This window comes from Solanum pennellii, chromosome 12, assembly GCF_001406875.1.
Source record: "Solanum pennellii chromosome 12, SPENNV200".
Lineage (NCBI taxonomy): Eukaryota > Viridiplantae > Streptophyta > Magnoliopsida > Solanales > Solanaceae > Solanum > Solanum pennellii.
Genome location: NC_028648.1, coordinates 78,716,382 through 78,740,006, shown reverse-complemented (window position 1 = coordinate 78,740,006; position 23,625 = coordinate 78,716,382). Strand labels below are relative to the sequence as shown.

The 23,625-nt window shown below is 29.7% G+C and overlaps 2 protein-coding genes across 2 annotated transcripts; both read right to left on the bottom strand.

Moving 5' to 3' along the window:
- Positions 1-7,449: 7,449 nt before the first annotated feature.
- Positions 7,450-9,475, bottom strand: LOC107006016 (cytochrome P450 78A7). The gene is made up of 2 exons (XM_015204652.2): positions 8,489-9,475; positions 7,450-8,373 (listed from the first exon to the last, which is right to left on the bottom strand). The coding sequence occupies exons 1-2, from the start codon at positions 9,473-9,475 to the stop codon at positions 7,750-7,752; spliced, it is 1,611 nt and encodes a 536-aa protein (XP_015060138.1). The 3' UTR covers positions 7,450-7,749.
- Positions 9,476-17,833: 8,358 nt separating this feature from the next.
- On the bottom strand, positions 17,834-20,820 carry LOC107006031 (uncharacterized oxidoreductase At4g09670). Its single transcript, XM_015204673.2, has 2 exons — positions 20,259-20,820; positions 17,834-18,588 (listed from the first exon to the last, which is right to left on the bottom strand). The coding sequence occupies exons 1-2, from the start codon at positions 20,718-20,720 to the stop codon at positions 17,968-17,970; spliced, it is 1,083 nt and encodes a 360-aa protein (XP_015060159.1). The 5' UTR covers positions 20,721-20,820; the 3' UTR covers positions 17,834-17,967.
- Between the last annotated feature and the right edge of the window lie 2,805 nt (positions 20,821-23,625).

Here is a 23,625-nt window from a genome sequence, read left to right as displayed (position 1 = left end):
GGGGGTTCCACGGTTTTGTATTTAACTTAATTAAAAAACGGAAGGTATATTTGTATAAATATATATACAAATCAAAGCGGTTCTTTTCTCTCCTCATTTACATCATTTTCTCTTAAAATCTCTCACCCACATTATTTTTGAATTTTCGCCATTGCCCTTCCGATTGTGACATTAAACTTTAAGGCAATAGCAAAAAAACTCGTCGAAATCAACTTTATATTTTTCTCTTTATATTTTTTTTTTATAATATTTTTATTTTTTTCATGAACTTCCATATACATATACAGATTTAACTAATAAGAATTTTTAATTATATACAAATTACACATAAATACATATACAATTGAAAAGTACAACAAAAAGAACATATACTTATACACAACTAATGTTATTTCTTATTTGCATACAGATTCCACATATATACTCATATAAAGAATATATCTTATACATAGTTAATATCGTTTCTTATTTACATACAAATTTTCCATATATACTTGTACAAATGTCACAATCCAAAAATTGCAAGTCGTAATGACACCTATATTCTCAACTGATAGGTAAGTCAACCCAATAAGTTTACCAATTCAACTTATATGTGAAAAGGTAAGTAACCAACTAATGTATAACATACCAACTTTTCAAAATAAATGCAGAAAATAGAAATATCACCCCAAGATTTAGTGTCATAAGTACAGGAGCTTCTACAATAGGATACAAGTCCAAACTAACATGAAAATCTAAACATAAGATATATCCTATCAGCACATCAAAGTAACCTAATAAATAAAGGTAGATTGAATGTGTGGGTCGCAGAATATCCCAAGTAGTGCACCATGATTCTAAGTTAATCCAAACTCATATACAAAGCTCCAAGAACGTACCCAAAATTGAAATCCAATATGCACCACCAAAGAATGCAGCAAGTGTAGTATGAGTACAAAATCACGTGTACCTAGTATATATCATTAACCGACAACGAAGAAGTAGTAACGGGAGTTTATATAAGAAAATAATCCCTTAGTTTTAAAGTTCATATCATACTTATCAACCAAGCTTTCATCAATAGGGATAATCGAATGTCTAGTATTTCGCAAACACCAATAAAACATACAATCAAGCCAGAATGGAGTATGTCATGAAATGCAATGCAATATGATACCATGAAATGATATGCCTCAAAATACCAGTACTATCTCAACCGTATATACATGATACTCCTCGGAAATACATCGAGAGTTCATGACCCATGGGGGACTCACGAGGTCCATATACCACACGAACGATCTCCACGTGTACGTGCGGACGATCTCAACGCACTATCATAAAATCAAACAATTTTAGCATGGACGATCTCCACGTGTCTGAATTATAATCTTTACATCTCACCATCTCCAGTACGGACGATCTCCACGTGCCCAACTTATACTCAATCTCATGTCAATGCATGTGCACAATATTATTTAAAATAAGAGGATGATGATGCACCTCAATCAGTCAAATATCAACATAATACATAACCACCTCAATTATCACATCTATACGAGTGTAATAAAGAAAGCACAATCACACAAGGAATTCAAGTCAATAATATATCAGCTAATGCACATATGCTTTGGCATTCTCAAATTACAACTCACATTCTATTAGTAATAATTTTCCCTTTACAACATCGGTACTCGTACCAATGCCCGTCACACCATTGATACGAGACCCCCATCTTTTCCCCTTACCCCTTTGTCTATTTCATTTTTAATCTTTAATTAGGAAAACGTCCTTTAACAAGTCTAAAAAGTCTTAACATACCTCTAAAGTTGAACACGTGTCAAGAATCATCAAGATATTGCAATTTCCTTTCACAAAGCTTCAAGTGTTTTCAATCTATCAAATATGCACTATTCGTGAGTAAGCAAATTTGTAGTCACCCATATTATTGTAGGCCTATCCTAGGTACAAACTCACCCTAATCTATAGTTAAAATCATAAATCTTGGTGCCAATTAATATGTCAAATTTTATATTCCTAAATTTAACACCTAAGGTTAAGTTTAATTTCTTCAAATATAGTAAATCTAATACTTAATTATATATACCAATATATCAAAACTTGAAGCATAATGTGATAACTAAAAAATTAAAAAAATCGAAGCAAGTTACGCATCTAAGACTTAAGCACATATATTAGTTCCTAAATAATGAATCAAAAAGTTTCCCTACAACTATATCATCATCATTGTTAGTGATTAGACCATAATGATCATCCAATCATCACCGTAAAAGAAAAAAAATCACTAGCCCACAATTGATCTAGCCAATCTCTAATCANTATATATTTTTATTTTTATTTTTGATGTCGCCAAAACCTTCTTCGAGAGGTTATTTTTTATTTTTTTATTTTTGTTATTCTTAAATTGTGATCTAAAAATGTTAAACCCTATTAACTTATTTCCACACATGTATCCAATATAATAAGATATTAACTAAATTATGGACTTGAAATATTTACCATCAATTAAATTAATTATTAAAAAGTTAACTATCCATTAAATAATTGTAGTTAGAGGAATATATCAAAAGAATTTATTGAATATTTTATGGGAAGGTCTAGTTATCAAAACGACTTAGCAAGTCTTTACAACAAAGAACATATACATATATAAATTATGTCTAATATACAAATGCAATAATCAAAATTAAAGACGAACATGTACTGGATACATGTACAAATATAGAAAAAATAGAAATGTTTCATATATGAATTATCCAATTGTATGAATGAATTTATGCAGAACTCACCAATTTGTATATAAATTGAACGTATTTAGCAAATTATACAAACCAGAATTTTCATAACAGACATAAATATTGATATGAAGCGCATTTATCTATACTATAACGATAGAGCACTAATATGGATATTATCTTTGGCATTCCTAAAACTTACTCAGTTTATTTTCTATCATAACTAAAGAAAGAGGTTATCTTTCAATTATGAAGCTAATCACTTGATTGACTATCTGAATTTTTCACTTTATCGATATTAATAAGCGATAAAAACAATATTGTTTATCTATTCTTCCTTCTAATCAGTGGCGGATGCACATTTATGTTTATGGGTGCTTGAGCACCCATTACATTTTTGAGCTTACATTATTATTTATAAAGAAAATCTAGTGAGTTGTATGAATATGTAATTTGAGCACCCAATTATAATAGCAACTTAAAATTAGAAATAGTTAAGCACCCATAACTAAAAAATTCTGGATCCGCCATTTCTTCTAATAATGCATATTTCCAATAATCTTGGTCCCCCTCTTAGTATAAGATGAAAAATATTTTAGATTTAAAATGTGAACAAAATTCTAAGAAAACAAAATTGACTATTTTAAAAGAACTTCCGTTCTCAATTTTACTGCTAATTAGAAATCAACATGTCATTCAAATATGAAAAATTTGTATTTAATAGTTTCGGAATATTATTTATATATACTTCTAAGAGCAGGGGCGGCGGGCCCACGTTGGGTCCAGTGTGTTCATCCGAACACTCTTGGCAAAAAAATACACGATATATATAAGGTAAATTTTCTATATTTTTGTAGATGTATATATTTTGAACCCCTCAATAACGAATAAAAATAGATGGCTCAATAACGTGCCAAAAGTGTGGTTTTAAACCCAAAAAAATTCAAAGGGCCCATCTCAAAAGACTTATTTACACGTTTATATTTTTATTTTTCAAACCTCCTGAAGGGAAATCCTGGGTCGCCACTGTCTAAGAGACTTGACATTCACTAATCACTTGCATGCATGCATTAATTTATTTAAATGTTTTTTTTGTTATAAATCTATTGTGTTATGTGGATGATCCATTAGAGTTAAACCTTGATGATAACTATGTATAATTTCAAGGTGACCTGTGACTTTGATATCTTAACAGTATAAATAAAGATATCATTCACCATTGTATGATACACTTGAATAAGAAGAAAAGTCCTCTTCTTCTATCTATTTCTCTTGTATTCTTTTCTTTATGATTATAGTCTTATGAGCTTGATTTTATAACACTTTTAATATTTTTTCAAATCTAATAAAAATCAAGTCTCTTCAAACGTTCTTTTCTTCTCTTTTTGTTTTAAAAGTAATTTTGACTTTGAAACACACATATAATTATTAAATTTATTAATAAAATGTTGGGTAAATTTGAGGCAAAGAACATAAATGCAGGCCATTCAACCAACACCTATCAATTCTATTAGGCCAATTTCTTCTTAGCCGACCAATTACTTAAAATCTGGATTATTATTATTATTATTGAAGTATTGTTATTTTTTTATTTTGTATATTATTTAATATAAATAATGTGAGATTTTTTTGTTTTTACTCAATCAACCAACACCTCTTATCCTATTGCTTCCTCACTCTAGTCGTTAATAGTAAACTTTACGGATCGTTTAGTTGAGAATAAATTATTTGATTGATAATAATTTATTTTTATAAGATAATTTATTTTATAATTACGTTAAAAGTGATACGATTATAAATGATTGTATATTTTATTTTTGAAGTTACCTCACACCAAACTATATTTAATGTGTTATGTTTGAACGGAGGTAGTAAAAACTTATCTGTATCAAATATTTAATTATATTAAATCAATGATCATGTATTTACTATCGAGAGATGTGTTAATTTATAGTCCAAACATCAATCTTTGTAGATTTTCTAGCAATAATTTTCCAAAGTTTTAATGTTCCAAATTAAATATTATTTTTTAGTATTTGTATCTTCCACCTTTTAGTGTTGTTAATTAATTCGAAAAGATACGTAGCTTTTGTTAGGTGAAGAACATGTTCCTTGGTCATCATCAATTTCAGATAAGGTTGTTGAAGTTTGAACAAGATTTATTCAAAGTCATAAAGATCCATAATCTTCTCAAACAAATAAATTCCACAATCAATTAATTATTTAATTTTTGTATAAAATATAAATACTATCTAAAACATGGGTCCTTTAAAGTCGTGTTCGTTAGTAAGTACTTTACTTTTCAATAGTGAGACTTCTCGATATGAATTCAGATTTAGTTAAGTTCTAATATGAATACACACTAGGTGAGAAACAAAAATAATATATATATATATATATATATATATATATATATATATAAAAGATAGAACAAGGTTAAATTATTTTTTATTTAATAAACTAGACTAAATTTTCCCCTCTTTGATACAAGTATTACAATTCATATTAGAAGTAATTATCAACTTTAAATTTAAAATGATAAATATTTTTCACCCGATATTTAATCGCATTAGACAACTATCGTTTTGTTTTGTACTCAAATGCCCCAACCAGGGGCAGACCACACTATACGGTAGGGTGCACGATAATTTCGAAAAAATCATATGTATATATGTATATCTATTTTGAAAAACTGGTAGAAGTTAAGATATAGTTAACAGTTCACCACAAAAAATATACAAGTGTCCTTATGCAATTGCTAGAAGCTAGAGATACCACCTTCTTGACCAAGGTTCGAATCCCACTTAAACCTATTTTTTATTTCAAGTTTAGCTTAGCCCTCATATTTGTTTTATTTCAAAATTTAGCTTAGCCATCATATTTGATCTCAAAACAACATTTGAGGATGTTTAGTTAAATATTAATTCTTTGATTTGTTTCTAATAATATAAATAAAAGCATTATTACTCGTTCTAAAATGAATGTGTCAAATAAACAATACGTGTCTTTATATAATCCTCTTAATTTTATATGTACTATATGTTGATTAATATGATCAAGTCACTCTCAAAGTCTCAATTTAACATTTAAATATGTATTCTTATAGGACTAACTTTTTGTTTTGTTTTGCTAAATATAACGAAAAGGCATATATATGAACTAATTAAGGTCTTTTCATGAGTCAATTTCCAATAAAATTTGATTTACAATCTTTCTGCTAATTCTGAGGTGGTATATTCCACGCTTAGGAGAAAGAAAATCGTATTTTTATTTATTTTAATTTATGTGATATAATTAAAATTTTGATAGTGATATAACATATAATTAAATTTCAAAATTTGAAGTTATCACGGNTATATATATATATATATATATATATATAAAAGATAGAACAAGGTTAAATTATTTTTTATTTAATAAACTAGACTAAATTTTCCCCTCTTTGATACAAGTATTACAATTCATATTAGAAGTAATTATCAACTTTAAATTTAAAATGATAAATATTTTTCACCCGATATTTAATCGCATTAGACAACTATCGTTTTGTTTTGTACTCAAATGCCCCAACCAGGGGCAGACCACACTATACGGTAGGGTGCACGATAATTTCGAAAAAATCATATGTATATATGTATATCTATTTTGAAAAACTGGTAGAAGTTAAGATATAGTTAACAGTTCACCACAAAAAATATACAAGTGTCCTTATGCAATTGCTAGAAGCTAGAGATACCACCTTCTTGACCAAGGTTCGAATCCCACTTAAACCTATTTTTTATTTCAAGTTTAGCTTAGCCCTCATATTTGTTTTATTTCAAAATTTAGCTTAGCCATCATATTTGATCTCAAAACAACATTTGAGGATGTTTAGTTAAATATTAATTCTTTGATTTGTTTCTAATAATATAAATAAAAGCATTATTACTCGTTCTAAAATGAATGTGTCAAATAAACAATACGTGTCTTTATATAATCCTCTTAATTTTATATGTACTATATGTTGATTAATATGATCAAGTCACTCTCAAAGTCTCAATTTAACATTTAAATATGTATTCTTATAGGACTAACTTTTTGTTTTGTTTTGCTAAATATAACGAAAAGGCATATATATGAACTAATTAAGGTCTTTTCATGAGTCAATTTCCAATAAAATTTGATTTACAATCTTTCTGCTAATTCTGAGGTGGTATATTCCACGCTTAGGAGAAAGAAAATCGTATTTTTATTTATTTTAATTTATGTGATATAATTAAAATTTTGATAGTGATATAACATATAATTAAATTTCAAAATTTGAAGTTATCACGGAATTAATAAGAAAGAAAATCATATTTTACTTATTTTAATTTATGTGATATAATTAAAATTTTAATAATGATATAATATACGCTTAAATTTCAAAATTTAAAGTTATCGTGGAATTAATAATTATTGTACGGACAAAATTTAGCTTTACTAAATTAACTCTATGCTTGACCAAATAAATGAAAAACAAGAATTCAAAGGAAATTAAACTAAAAAGTATGAAGAAAGAAAAGTACAAATAAAAAGTACCCCTCAAAATTAAAAAAAAACAAAACAATATAGCAAAAAAACACAGGTACCGTGTTTTATTTATTTATAATATATCATTCATACAATTACAAAATTGAAAGAAAGAAAAAAGAGTATAAAATATAACAATATTAAACAATTAATACAACCTTGTAGCCGGACAACGAAACTAAAGACTTATTACATTAGTCATAATCATCCAACAACTTTATTTTTTTTTTCCTTTAAATACTTAGAAATAGTATATATAGGCTTCTATGAATATAGAAGTATAACACATCGTCAGCGTGAACAATTTTTAATGCTATCAGACATTCAAAGGATATTTATAGATAAGCCGTGAGATTTATGATCTTGAAAATCAGATAGATTACCTGTCACGACAGATAAATATAATCTGATGATCATGTAAACATTATTTACACTGACGATCATATAGTACTTCAAAACCCTAATCAAGAATTCTTGGAACAGCCTTTGCTGAAAGTGGGTGTTTCATTTCACAAGAAAGTTTCAACACTTCACTAAGATCAATAGGGTGAGTCTCACTTTCAACCCACATGAACCGTTGCACCAACTTAGCCACCCATAGACTCACGGTAACCAACCCTAAATTCTTACCGGGGCAAATTCTCCGTCCGGCTCCAAAAGGCGCAAGCCTTAAATCGTTACCTCTAACATCAAAATCCATCCCTCCTGAGTATTTCAAGAACCTCTCTGGCTTAAACGTAGACGGGTTATCCCACACGTTAGGGTCATGTGTGATGGACCACATGTTGATCATCGCGGTCGTGTTGGACGGAATAATCATTCCATTGCTGAGGTGGACGTCGGACGTGGATAAACGGGCCCACGATAAAAGTGGGCCCGGAGGGTGTAATCTTAATGTTTCTTTTATTACTGCTTGAAGATAGGGTAATTTGGAAATATGAGCATCTCTTACATTTTCATTTTTTCCTACTATAGTTTTTAGCTCGTTATGAATTTTTTCTTGGATATCTTGGTTTAAGACTAGTTCAGCCATGACCCATTCTGTTAGTAATGCTGTTGTATCGGTGCCCCGAAATATCATTTCCTGGAACGAGAAAAAAGAATTAGTGACCTAAAGTCAAAATCAAATAAAGATCTTAAAAACTTACTTACAGAATAACGTGATAAAGTCTATACAAAATTACGTGACATATACTAACCCACAAAATAGCCACCATATCATCCTCATGTAGCTTCTCTTCACCATTTAAAGCTAGCAAAACATCAACAAAATCACAATGAGGTTCTAAAATCTTTTTGGAATTTCCATTTTTGTGATCTTGAATGATCTTCTTAACGAAGAATTCGACACGAGGGACAAGTACCGCGCAACGTTCCTTGAGGGTATAAGGGTCATAAAAATAATTCAACCATGACAAGTGATCAGACCAATTAAAAGCTCCCAATAGCTCAAATCCTTCACTCACAATTTCTTGAAGCTCTTTAGCTTCTTTATTATCTTCAAACATTTCATATTTTTTCCCAAATACAATTCCCATAATGTTGTTAAGTGAAGCAAATTGAAGGTGTTTTCTTAAAGTTACTAAGCCATGCATGTTTTGTTCTTTGGCTATAGACACTAACATTGAGTTGCATTCTACTTGTCTTTCACTCTCATGGGCTAAAATTTGTTTCGGAGCGAAGAGATGTGACGATGCAATTTTCCTTAAGAGCCTCCAATATGTGCCATTGGGTGCAAACCCAATGGCCCGACTAAACATGAGTTGTTTAGCTGATTCCTTGACTGGTCGGTTCGCAAAATGTGGGGAGGTCAAAATTTCCCGGGCTATGGTTGGGTCAGATGACACAATAGCCCGAGTTGAACCCAAGCTAAAAGCCATGACTTGTGTGGCACCATAAGCCGAAGCCGTAAAAGCTAGGGTTTGGTGAGCCAAGCCATGGCTCAAGCTAAATAAGCTACCAAAAAATGGAAGACCTTTTGGCCCTGGAATTGAAACCCGGCCCATAGAGTTCAGCCCGTTTTTCCAAGCCGGGCCGCCCGGGGTGAAAGCCCAAGTGAAAATGGTAATTACCATGAAGACAATAAAAGTTGGAATCAATAGGGTAAAAAAGTTTTGAGTTTCAAGAATAGGTGGTAAAGTAAACATCCACCAAGTGAATTCCTCATAAATTGAGGTGAAAGACATGATTGAAAATAAGAGTATGATATTGTGTGTGTTTTTATGTGTGTAATTATTGAGTAAATGTGGTGAAAGAGTCGATCAAAGTAGCTACTTAAATAGGCAGCTTGTTTACAAGTAGGAGGCAATTCATTGGTATAACAAAAAGGCAACTTCTAGAATTATGTGCAAGATCATGTGATATAAAAGTCTACATAGGTTATTACACTTCACATTATTATTTGAGTTTAATTTATACGTATCTTAAATAATTTTATTAAGGTTCACACAGTTATGTTGTATAGTCATATTATAAGAGTTGAAATGTTTTGTTTCATTACATATATATATATCACAAAAAAACCTTGTTAGACTTTCCAAAGCGTAAACTCAAATGTTAAAGTTCGCTAAGGCAATGTTCAATAATATTGAATTCTAAACTAGGAATACGATCGAACTTTTTTACGATAGATAAATATTTATAAATATTTGATGAATTACAGTTTTTAAAAAAAAAGGAAAAATGCACAAGTACCCCCTTAACTTATGCCCAAAATTTCAGAGATCACGTATACTATGCTAAGGTCCTATTACCTCTGAACTTATTTTATTAATAATTTTCTACCCCCTTTTGGCCGACCTGGCACTATCTTATGGGTCCAACGCTGGTTGATTTTTTTTCAAGCTAGTATCACATAGGCCGAAAAGAGGTAGAAAATTACTTATAAAATAAGTTCGAAGGTAATAGGACCTTAGTATAGTATAAGTGTGTCTATAAAATTTTTGACATAGATTGAGAGGTATTTGTACATTATAAAAAAAAAAACTACGAGTGTAACATTTTGATGGTTAAATACATAAAGCAAATGGACTATTTTTTAACGTATAAGAATGAAATTTCTTTTGTCCTTTGCTATCCGAAAACTAAAATGAAAAAAGAGACGAAAGCAAAGAGTATATCCTTTAATTACACTTTAGAAAAGTTAATTAATTGTCCCATATGTACTTTAAAAAAAAGTATATTTAGCTAAATTAAAATAGTCGTTTAGATTTGACTTGTCAATTTCGAAAGCACTCTTAATAAAATTATGGAAAAATGCACAAGTATTCCTCTAGATTATAAACGAAATCTCAGAGATACATCTTAACTAAACTAAGGTTTTATTTGCCCTTGAACTTATTTGTAATTTTGTGCACCTTTTTGACTTACGTGAAATCCAAATATCTCCCACGCGCGCCTCAATTGCGTGGAGTTACGGAGTGTGCCACGCAAGACAAAGGTGTACAAAATTACAAAAAATAATATATTCAGGGGTAATAAAACCCTAGTTTAATTAAGATGTGTCTCTGAAATTTCCCCTAAAATTATAACAATTAAAATTTCAAAAGCACTTCTAAGGAAAAGTTAGTTTGTCTAAAAAAAAATGACCAAACACTCAGCAAAAATGATTAATTGTCTTTCCAAAGTTTAATACAACAGAATATAAATTTATAATATCGAATAATTATTATCGAAATTAATATACCATTGGTACCAATTCAAGTTTCTTAGGAAACATCATCCAATTAAAAAAAATATCAAACGATGGACAATTTAGGATTTATGCATTTCGTATTATAAGTTGACAACTCTTTTTTCATGCGAAGTACAAGTTCCACCTTGTAAAGATTGAGCCAATTTAATATTTTTCTAACTAGTACTACTTTATGACTTTATGAAACATATCCCAATAATATCTACTACCACCAAGAAAAAAGACTAGCTTACTATGGTATTTTTGTTATAAATATCTTATTATGTCAATAAGTTGAAGTTATAAATATCTTTGCTAGGAGCTATGTTAATAATTTAATGTAGAGCTATATGGACCATTGAAAATACTTGGTCCGTTCATTTTTATTTGTCATATTTAAGAAAAATTATCTAATTAGATATATATTTATATTATAATACTAATTTTGTTTTTATTATTTTTAAATAATTATGTATTTCATCTGTTATCATATATTGAGAGAATTATATTTAGATACATGTATTTGCTATCAGATACATTAAAACAAATAGAAAGGTGAGTTACATAGTCATGTATGTGGATCACATTAGATACACACACGAAATATGTGCATGCAGGGGTGGACCCACACAGCGTCTTGTGGGTGCTCCAGCACCCTTAACATCGTCTCGAAGTATGTATGTGTGGAAATTAAGAGTTATTTGTATAAAATAAACATAGAGTGCATAATGACCAATTGATCTGACTGGTCCATTGACTGTTGGGTGGGCGCTTAAGGCTCCTTTTATGTTGTTGAACTCGAGTTTCAATTTCACTTTTAACATATTTTTTTTAAATATTCTTGACTCAAACTGGTCCATTCACTCTTTGGTAGGTGATTCACGCTCTTTTTGGGTTGCTGACCCCGAGTTCGAATCTCACTTTTAGTATATCTTTTTTATATATATATTTAACTCAAGTGAGATTTGTCTATTAATGAAGATACATGCAAATCCACTTGGATATAGTGTATATAAAACAAATTACACCTAATTTTGATCTCATATATCATGAGATACATGTATCTGGTCGTATCTGGACATACTATAATCTGATAATATTTCTAATATTACAAACTAACGTGTTAATTAAAGATATTACCCCATCCACTTTTAATTGTCATAGTTTTCTTTTGGTAAAAAAAGTAACCCTCCAAGCTATGTCCAAAATCTCAAAAAAACACTTATGCTACATTAAGGTTATATTACTCTCCCGAAACTTATTTTATAAATAATTTTATACTCCTTTATGACCTACTTGACACTATCTTGTGGGCGAAGTGCATATTTACACTTTTTTTCAAGCTAGTGGCACGTAGATCGAAAAGGGTAAAAAATTATTTATAAAATAATTTCAGGAGGGTAATATGACTTATTATAGTATAAGTGCGTCTCTAGGATTTCGGACATATAATAACTTTGACTAACAAGTTACAATATACATTTCATCATATTGATATGCAAAAAAATATTAATTTAATATAATCTAATTTAACTATAAAAATTAATCAAATTACTTTTCGGAAAATGTAATAGGACAATTAAAAATATAGGAAAAGAGTATCTAATAAAAACTCGATAACCAAGGTGCCACGAGCACTACACATATTTCAACAAATCCACACACACTCATTCTGCACGCAAAAACACATACACACATACTCAAACTCCAATGTCGGATCCTCAACTTTAAACTCCCCTATAAAAAGTGTTAAACAGCCAGAATTTAATTAGAATTTGATTAGGAATTTAAAAAATTATAAGTTTTTTTTTCATTTTAAAATAATTTTTTTTAATTTTTAAATTAAAAAATATCAAAATTAAAAGGATAAAATTATTTTAAAAGTAAAATAATATAGAAAAAATATTATTTTCACCAAATTTTTTGGCACAGTAATATAATTGTTCAATTTTAGAGACTCCTTTTAGAATATATACTTTTATTTGACTTTTTTTATGTGATGATAAAGAAACTTTAATTACTTTAAATTATTTTTTTGGGAATCTCTTGAGATTTTTATTTTTTTTAAAAAAAACTCTTTACTTCCTTTATTTCATATTAATAGAATTGAGAGGCATTTTTTATTTTTAAAATTAATCTAATTGATCAGTTTTCAAATCACTTTTAGAGTGTATTTTTAATTTTTTCCTTCATTTGGATTTTTAATGTGATGACTTTAATATATTTAAAAAAATTAATGAGGGTGAAAATAAAAAACAATATTTAATTTATGTCTTAATTTATTATTCTTAAAGAATGTGAAATATCTCAAAAATTCAATTAATATAAAATAGATGAGTATTATATTGACAACTAATGCTACACCAGTATAATCTACTTGTCATCTGCACCAAATTTGATCCCAACTTTTACTAGGTGAATTTGAACGGATCAAAATGGACCGAATAATCCGCTCAAATTTGAGTGGATTGAGCAAATCCTGTTTTCATAGGATTATTTGTCATTCTTACATAGTTACTCTCCTTGTTTGGTTTACTCTCTTTTTTCGTTCGTTTTAAAAATAATTAATAAAAATTTTAACTTTAATTTTCACATTACATATTTAAGATTCATTAAATTTTTCGAGGACGGAAACTTGAGCGTCATGTAGGTGGGAGACAAGAATAAAAATGACTTATTAGTAGCTTGATTACGTGTTTTCTAGATTAACGTGTTTACCATCAAACTTTAATCAATTACTAATTAAAATCATAAACTAATCCCAAAGATTTGATATAAAAAGAGATCATAATCAATTAATTTATTTACTTTTTTGGTACAAGAGATGTTAATCACCGTCCTAATAAAATTAGCAAGCCTAATTTATGATCTAGTTGGCCAATTAAGGATCTACACGAGTATATTTAATGAAGTAAAAGTTAAATTTCTAGAGGTTGATCCATGTCCTCCATGCATAATAATATTATTAATATGTTAAATTATTGAATGTCTGTTTTTCTTGGACTAAATATTTTAGAGGGGCTTATCAACCAAGTTGGATAGTTATATTATTAGCTAACGATGAAAAGTCTTATTTTATGCATATGATTTATTTAATGTGATTATATCTTTATTTTAATTTTTTTTATTTATTATTTAATAATTATATTTTATTATTTTAAAAAAGAACTATGAAGAATTATACCACTCGTTCCAGAAGAACTGAAAATATCATATTGATTATTTTAATACATTCAGAAGATTTACGACTAATAAGTATGCCTTTTACTGTGTTTAGGCAAATTTTGAATTCATAAACTATTGAACCAAATTAGTTAAAAAATTCAAAATCTTCATATATATACTTTAGAGAAATATATCTTACGGGCAAATGACAGAAATCATATATTTTTAAGGTAAAATTACCATTTATCTCTAATAAGTTTATAATTACATAAATTTCTCAAACTGATATAATAATATAAGCGCTGATACATTAACCTGATGTGCGGATACATTAATCTCGCTAAGTAAGATAAATTACATTGTATACATGATACACTAATCTGATGCACGAGATACATTAATCTTATGTGCGAGATACATTAATTTGATGCGCGAGATATATTAATTTGACGTTGATATGTTGATCTGATGTGTGAGATACATTAATCTCGCTAAGTAAGATAAATTACATTGTATAGATGATACACTAATCTGATGCACGAGATACATTAATCTGATGTGCAAGATACATTAATTTAATGCGCGAGATATATTAATTTGATACGTTGATCTGATGTGCGAGATACATTAATCTCGTTAAGTAAGATAAATTACATTGTATACATGATACACTAATCTGATGTGAGAGATATATTAATTTGATACGTTGATACATTACTCTGATGCGTGAAAATGAGGGATTTTGGACATTTGTAAAATAAATATGAGATAATGATACTAAGAGAACTTAAATGTGAAATTTCTGTTATTTTTTCGATTAAAATTAATAATTACGATTTGCTATATTGTAACTTGCTTATAATTATTCATTTTAAATTTGAATTGACGTGTATGCTCATGTTCTATGCACGTCCATTTAGACGGCAGCTTTGTAACAAGGGAAAAAAATGGGCATGTGATGTGGTGTGTAGTGCAATTGGTGATAAAAATATTTCTTGAAGTTTTTACAAAACCCAAAACTTTCTTTTTGGTGTTTGCACTTTTAGATGTTTGGTCATTAATTATGATCTAATTAATTTCTTGAAGTTGGTATTTCACATGTATAGGTTAATCAAAGTTGAACCTCAACTTCCACTAGTGAAGTCTCCACAAAATATGGCATAAAAATGAGCGACTTAAATTAAATTTAGGTTTTAGTTGATTAACAAATACTAATGAATTGAGTACATTGATTCATTATTCTAGTTTTGAGCATATATTTATCCCTAAAAGTTGGTTCTTTTATTCAACTGGCAATCTACGTGATGTTTTTTCTCAATTTATAACCAAATTGACCAATTTTTGGTGCATTCTTAGCACCATTTTGCGTAATAACATGTTTCTCTTGTCTTCGTCTTTATATTGTTATTTAGGCTTGATTTTACGATGAATACACTTTAAATAAAAGGATAAAAACCAACTATGATGTGCAATAATTCCTACTAGGTAATACTATGACTCAACATATGTCTTGCCAATAATTAAGAGATGATATTGGTAGTTTACTTTATTTTTAAGTTACCCTCAAACTAACATATCTTAACTATGATTATAAAGTGATAATTGGTGATAAACAAACAAAAATCGTATCCACCAAACCTAATTATTCTGTTGGAGTCCATTAAAGTTAACCTTAATTCTAGTATACATTTGCGTAGCTCAAAGGCAGGGTCTTGAAAATCCAAATCTTGGAATTCAATTTCTAATTAAATTAATATGAGTTGTCACTTTGTTTTCGTTTATTTCTAAAAAAAATAAAATTAGTGATTCAAAATAACAATTGAATTTGTATTTAAAGGTCAAAGGTAACTCTAGAGACGTAACTAGTATGAATTGTAGATTATAAAGTAATAAGTAGAAGAGATTTTAAGTACATTTTATAGTTCACGTGGTCTATGTTAATTTATTGTCAATATCTCATATAATGAACTAAGTTAGTTCAAAGGTTTTACGAAGCTTTCATTATATTTTAAGATGTACAGATCATATTTATGACTTATGATTCTTTTAAGGGGAACTTTCACATATAGCCACTCAAAAATAGTTTAATTATTCTCCATAGTTATAGTTTGATAATTACAATTCGTAGCTCCATGATATAGGGAGGAGAGAGGTGAGAGAGACTGGGGAGAGAGGAGAGAAGCGAGAGAGAGGGGGCAAAAAGTGAGAAGAGAGGTAAATTGTATATGTATATCAGTTAGACAATTGTATATTAAACATATGTATTTGTATATATAGCAAACGAGATTGGGAGAGGGAGGAGAGAGGTGGCGAGATTGGGAGAGGGAGGAGAGAGACAAGCGATATTGGGAGAGGCGATCGAGAGAGGGAAGAGAGCGGGAGAGAGGTAAATTGTATATGTATATCGGTTACATAATTATATATTATGCATATGCATTTGTATATATGACAAAGATATTGGGAGAGAGAGGAGAGAGGCAAGCGAGATTGGAAGACAGAGAAGAAACGCGAGCGACAGAGGGAAGAGAGTGGGAGAGAGGTGAATTGTATATGTATATCGATTAGATAATTGTATATTATACATATTCATTTGTATATTCTAGCGAATTAGTACATATACAAATGTGGTTTACTATACAAATTCAAAGTCAATTCACGTAATTAATGTATAATGTTAGTCGTGAGTGGTAATTATAGCAAACTATGCCTATAATGAGTAATTAAATAGTATAAATTTGTTTAACCGCGTAATTTTCCCTTATTTTAAAGCCTTTTGGCTATGATTTAGCTTGGTCATACATATCATGTTCTAACGTTCTCATATGTTCATGTTTCATGTTTTTATGCATTTCCTCATACTTCGTACGTTTCATGTAGTAATGCATACTTTTGCCTACATTGTTTAATAATGTAGTATCCAATGCTTCTCCTCCTCTCGTTCGCGGCTAGTTGATTGGTTGATCGTTGGAAATTTGGTGAGTCCTCATGTTTCGAAGATCGTGATAATTTTATTATGTTTTCTTTCTTATGACTCTAGTTTTCAAATGTTGTACATGATATATGGATTACATCTCAACCACTCTTTTGATGTATTAGATTAGCTTGTCGAGACTATGATCAAATTTCGGCTTTTATGTCAAACTATTCTTGTGTGAGACAATCTCTATACAGTATGTCAATTAGCTTTTGTAGGACCTCTGAGGATCCTATGCACCATGTCATGTCTAGGGTGTACTTTGGATTGGAAAAAAGAGCCTCGTGAACACTAAACACTATTAACTTTGATAATATGTGTCAACCCTACAAAAATTGACACTACGTTGACATCCCTAGCTGTATAGTTAATGTACAAAAATTAATGTATCTAGTTTGTGAAATACTAGAATCACAATTCACATATATTGGTGTTGTTATCTCTATAAAGATTTTATTTGTTCTACTTTACCATCATACAAGACGTGATGGACACGATAAGAAGTTGCTTTGACAATAATATTAACGTGTTAATCTTCTCTGTATCGTAATTCTTGGTTTATATATGACTAGCCTGATAGGACAAAGCTATAATGTGTGATAAAATGGGCAGGTATACCAATTCTTTTGTTTATCAAGACTCTATATATTATTCAACATGGATGTTTATTTTAATGAAATATGGTCACCTACCTTCCCCATTTAAAATATAATGAGTCTAACAAAACCCCAGTTCTAAAGTTCACATTCTGATTATGCTCGTAATAAAAGTTGAATTATTTATTGGATGCAGCCATAGAAGTATGCTCAAACTAGATACATTAACAATTTAAAACCTTAAACATTAATTTATAGAAGAATTGATGATTAACTTACAATCTCAACTGCTTCAAAACCTGTTTCGATCGATGCCTTGACAGCATCCATAACCAGAGTTGTCTTCCTGCTAAGAGTTGGCCATTTCTTCTCAGGTTTCGCGCCTTCAGTTTTAATACTTCGAACCAGCTTACAGAATTCCCTAACCATGAGAGCTTCTTGGGGAATTTCTGTTGTGACCGTGTGCTCGCTTGGTTTTGGCTCCCATCCTGTTACGAGTTCTTTGAATCCAGATTCAACTGCTGAGGTAAATGAAGCTTTCTTCTCCTCGAAAGGGATGATGAAGTCGTGAAGGTGTAACGTGCCTTTTGTTCCAACAGCGGTTATATCCATTGTCAAGTTGGATAGGAAAGAGCAATGAAAAGTTCCCACCTTCCCGTCTTCCCACAATAAAGAAGCACCGCATGATATAATCACTCCTGCCTTGTTGAACACAGGGTTTCGCGTAGCAATTACTGATTTGGGAAGCTCGTAATCTGCAGCCCACAAAATTCCTCTAATGCAATACCACCCAACGTCACCAAGAGCACCAAGACCATCAAGATCTGGTTTTACACGAATGTCATTTTCGAGGAAGTATTGATCAGCAGTAAAGGTGAAACAAGTGTTTACCTGCAGATAACTCATTGAAATATCAACTTCAGCAAGAGAGTGTGTTGTTGTATAAATGAAAACAGAGAGCATGTAAAACACTTTTGTCACCAGAACAGCAACACGATACGATAATCAATGGATCTGATGATGCTAGAGGGATATCGGGGCTATCTAGTGCAACTAGGTCCATAGTTCTGGAAACTATATGCGAAATCGATTAAAGGGAAGTTTTACGATAATTAACTCAAATCCATTTCTCAATACTATGTGGAGGTTATTACACAAGAACAGACAATCTAGTTTTCACAATAAAATGAGAGATGGAAGTACCACGAAAGGTTTCCAAGAATGTGTGCAAATTGGCAAACTTCAACTCCTACAAACCCTGCATTTGACAAAAGATCAAGGCCCTCAACTCCATCAAGTGCATTAAAAGGTTTAACTATTCCTCTACGTTAATCGCATGATAACAGGACAAGTAAACATAGCCCCCGTCCTGCCAGTTGGGAACGGGGGTCATAAACAGTCAACTTTTTGGTTTAAAAAACAAGTACTGCATCCAAATCACAAGTGTTGATACACATTACTTTACACCTCTTGCCACCATTTAGCCAAAAAAAAATGATGATTTATCGTACAACTAGCTCTACTTTGTTCAAGAACATCTATGATGATGCTGACCATTAATCCTTTACAACATGATGACTACTAAATCAGTTAATCAACTATGTTTTAATCAGAATCTCTAGGTCTACAGGGGAAAACATAGAGTCTGACTTATGAATTTGGATGAATTTAGTAGTTTTGGCTCGAACCTGTGTATATATATGTCAAAAGATCCACTAAATAAGCATACATGATATATCTGAACCAAATAAATCAAATGAACAATGATAGAATCCCCAAACACAAACTCGTAATGCTCAAATTCTGGATCTACGTCTATTCTGGAATCCACTAATCCTCAAGGACTACAATTTCAGCTAAACTTGGCTAAGCCTGTGCTCCTCTAAAGATAAGAATTGCTTTACCCAACTCCCTTCATCAACCATACACTTAGATAGCGTTTGGCAATAGATTTTGGATCAAATTTTAAAAATTTATCAACAAATATCCATTTAGCCATGAAATTTGGTCAGATTTCGCTGACCTTCACGTATTTTCAAGTTCAGACCAGCTTTTGAGAGAAATTTCACTTTCACTAGTAAAACTTCAATTATTTTCCAAGTATAAAGTACATGCCCAAAGTCCCAATACAACTACAACTTCAAAAAATTCAAATTTTCAAGTTTCAAACTCAAAAACTCAAATTTTCAGTTTCAACCTCAATAACTCAAATTTTCAAGTTCCAAACTCAAATTTTCAAGTCAGTTTCAACCTCAATAACTCAAACTTTCAAGTTTCAAACTCCAAAACTCAAATTTTCAGTTTCAACCTCAATAACTCAAACTTTCAAGTTTCAGCTTCAATAAAAATAATCAAATCAAAATCAAAAACTCAAAACTTTCAACATTCTACTTAGAAAAACGCAAATTTTCAAATTTCAACCTCAAAAACTCAAATTTTCAACTTCCAGACTACAAAATCTATGACCAAACGAGAGCTTAGTAATTTCAACAACAAAATCTAAACTTCAACAGTAATATAAGAAAAGCAATTTCACCAATAAAACTCTCTCACGCACATACCGATTTGAGTTCCCCAAATAGCTTTGCATCGGAAAGAAATTCTCTCATCTTCGCCGTCCTCGGATGATGCATCCACATAGTACCATCCATAAACTGCACTCCATTAGCTTCACACGCCGCCAAAATCACATCCACTTCTTCAACATTCAACCCTACAGGCTTTTCCAGCAACAAATGCTTCTTCTTCTGGGCAGCAAGCACAGCCCATTTGATATGAAGACTTGTCGGTAACGGCACATAAACCGCATCAACATTTGGATCGTCGACAACTTCTTCATAGCTACCGTACACTTTCGCCGTCGCCGGAAAACCATTGTCGGCGGCGAATTTTTGGGCTTTTTCGATTGTACGACTGCCGACGGCGTAGAGAGTAGCGGTTTGTGAAAGGAGTATAGCCCGTGAGACTTTACGTGCAATTTCAGCACAGCCTAAGATTCCGATTTGTATGGTGGAATCTGCCATTTTCGTTTTGTTCGAGTGAAGTTCGTTGACTGATGGTTTGTTCAGTGAATAGCTAAGAATCTTTACGAACAAATGCTACCCACACACCGTATACTTTTTTTTTTTTTTATATTAATATTAGAGTTCGATTAATTTAAATTTATCGCTTTTATTCGATATTCACCATGTCACATTCTTTACACTTTCATTGAATGGTTCTTAGCTATTGTATATTTGTATTTCATTTTATTATTGGTATAAATATAATGTTTGTTTTAAATATTGTTTAATTTTATCATATTACATTGTTCAAATATATCATTAGATAACAATAAAAGAAAATTATTTTATATAATAATTAATTAAGCATAATTTATTGTCAATATATTGTATCGAAATAGATTAATATATATTTGGACAAGTCTTGTTTTATGTTGCCTCCTCCTTTTTCTCAATCACGCAATTTGAGTATATTTAGTAGAAAAAAATATATATTTTAATATATTCAATTTAAAATATAATATGAAATTATAAATTAATAAAAATAAAAAATTTAAATATTTATTATAGAAATATTTATATAATTAGATAGTTTGTTTGAAAATTTAATAATTCTAATTAAAAATGTTATGTATGTATATTATAATATACTGACAAAAGGCAACAATGAAGAGGTCTTCATTATTAGCTAATTTTATTCTTGTTTAAGTAGTAAGTAATTACTAAGCTGCTTTCTTCTAGGATAAATCGCTATCTTCTCAAAACTTTTGAAAATGGAATTAGGTTTTGGAAAAAATTTATTCATATTGCGTGTTTATATCAAATTAATGTAATTTTTATTATTATGTGATTTAATAAAGTAAAATGATCAATAAGTTTCAACACATGATATGCATGTATTGACTTGGTGTAAATACTAAATGCGGGTAAATTTTACCTCGTTTGTTTAACATCTCAATAATTGATATTCTTTCCATTTAGATTTACATCTCAAATTTTGATTAGAGGTATTTATTTTTAAAAAATAGTGATCAATATAATTAAAATTTCATTTGTTCAGACGTCCACTTGTAATTGTTATGGTTTTATTTTAAATTAAATAATAAAAATTTTGATTATTATTTCACGATATTTTTTTCATTATATTGATATGCAAAAAATTCGCACTTTATAACATTTTTTATTTGATTTTTGAATATCTAAATATTATATCTAAATTATTAAATTAATTTAATCTAATTTAACTTTAAGAACTAATCAAATTAACTCTCAAAAAATAGTGTAACGTAACAACTTAGTGAGTTTATCATATGTTTGTTATTAATTGATAGTCTCATACATATTTACAATATATTTTTCAAAGTCAGAAACTCAATGTAAGAAATATTTAAGAAGTAATATGAGCATATGGAGTGACATTTGGATGTAATTGGAACGATTCTGAAGTCTAAAGGGTAAAAAATTGGTCAATAATTTCAAAAGGACGAAAAATAAGTTTGTAATCAAAAAGACAAAAAAAAAAATTGGGCATGTTCTTTACGTGTGATATTTAATGTTTTCTTTTTAGCAAATGTCGTTAGGTATAGTTAGGTTTATAATTTTGTGACCACTTATTTTAGCTTTCTTTATTTGTTTTCTTGTTCATTATTTACATTGTCTCATTGTGCACATGTAAGCATTCAATGTTAAATTTAAACGTATTAAAAAATTGTCTAGAAAATAAGTATTTAATGTGAAGAGTAAAATATAAAAAAAGAAATATTATTATTTTTTGATATGTTAAAAATAATAAGTAAAATGAAAATTTATTTTAGAAATAAGTTGTAAATTATTATTTTTAAATAAAAGCAAAAGTATGGTTTTATCATAATTTATTTTAAAAAAATACTTGCTACGTAACATAAATTTTAATTATTACTTTCTATTATCCTCTTCAATTAGTGCACAAAACAAAAATCTAAGTATCAATTTCTTTCCTCTTCTCCAAATTGGCCTATAGTATGTGGTAGGTGGGTTGATAGAAGAAAGGGGCAGAGGGTTCTCTTTATTCACATTTCCTTTTTTGTGGTCCAAGAAACGAGCACGTAAGATTCGAACACACGAGCACTATCTCATTTTAAGGAGTTGAAATTATTAAGCTATAAGAGCTTATTGTGTTTAGAATTTTCAAAATATGTTATTAAATCATTTTGTGTATCATTTTACTTGTATATACGGTATTTTTTTTTTCCAACAAAGGATATCCAATTGAACACTCTGTGACCACCATGTGGCTATGCCACTGCTTGCGCCTTATAAGGCACAAAGATAGCTGCGCGTTGCGCCTTACCCTCCTAATTTACACGTCGTTTATCCTAGCGTTTTAATTTTACCCTTTTGAAATTTTCGATTATTTTTTTTTCTTTTGCCCTTTATGCTCCGAACTCTAGTCGAATCTAAGGAAAATATGTTTCTAGAAAAAAAAATCTAAAAAATAAGTAGTTTTCTTATTTATTTTTTTAACGTTCGATTAGAAGAGAGATACTATATGGTCCACGCATGTTGGAGATCAAAGACAATATTAATAGGTCCCGTTAAGTAATAAGGGGTTGTCATGTTTCCAACTGCCATGACAAATAGGGCCAAATTTATGGCAATGAAGTGCTATAAAACTTTGTATCCAATAATTAAGTTACAAAAAAGACACTCTATATGAATTTAATAATTTTTCACTTATATATATTTAATATATCATATCAAATATTTAGTGCAAAGATCTATCATTGACAATAGTTAATAAGCAACATCCTTCATTGCTACTACATTATTTTAAAGAAGAATTAACTTAAATAGATGTTGACACAACTAATTAAACTAAAAATGAATAACGCATGCATAATATAGATAATAATTTATGGACTATGTATATATAATTCATATATATAAA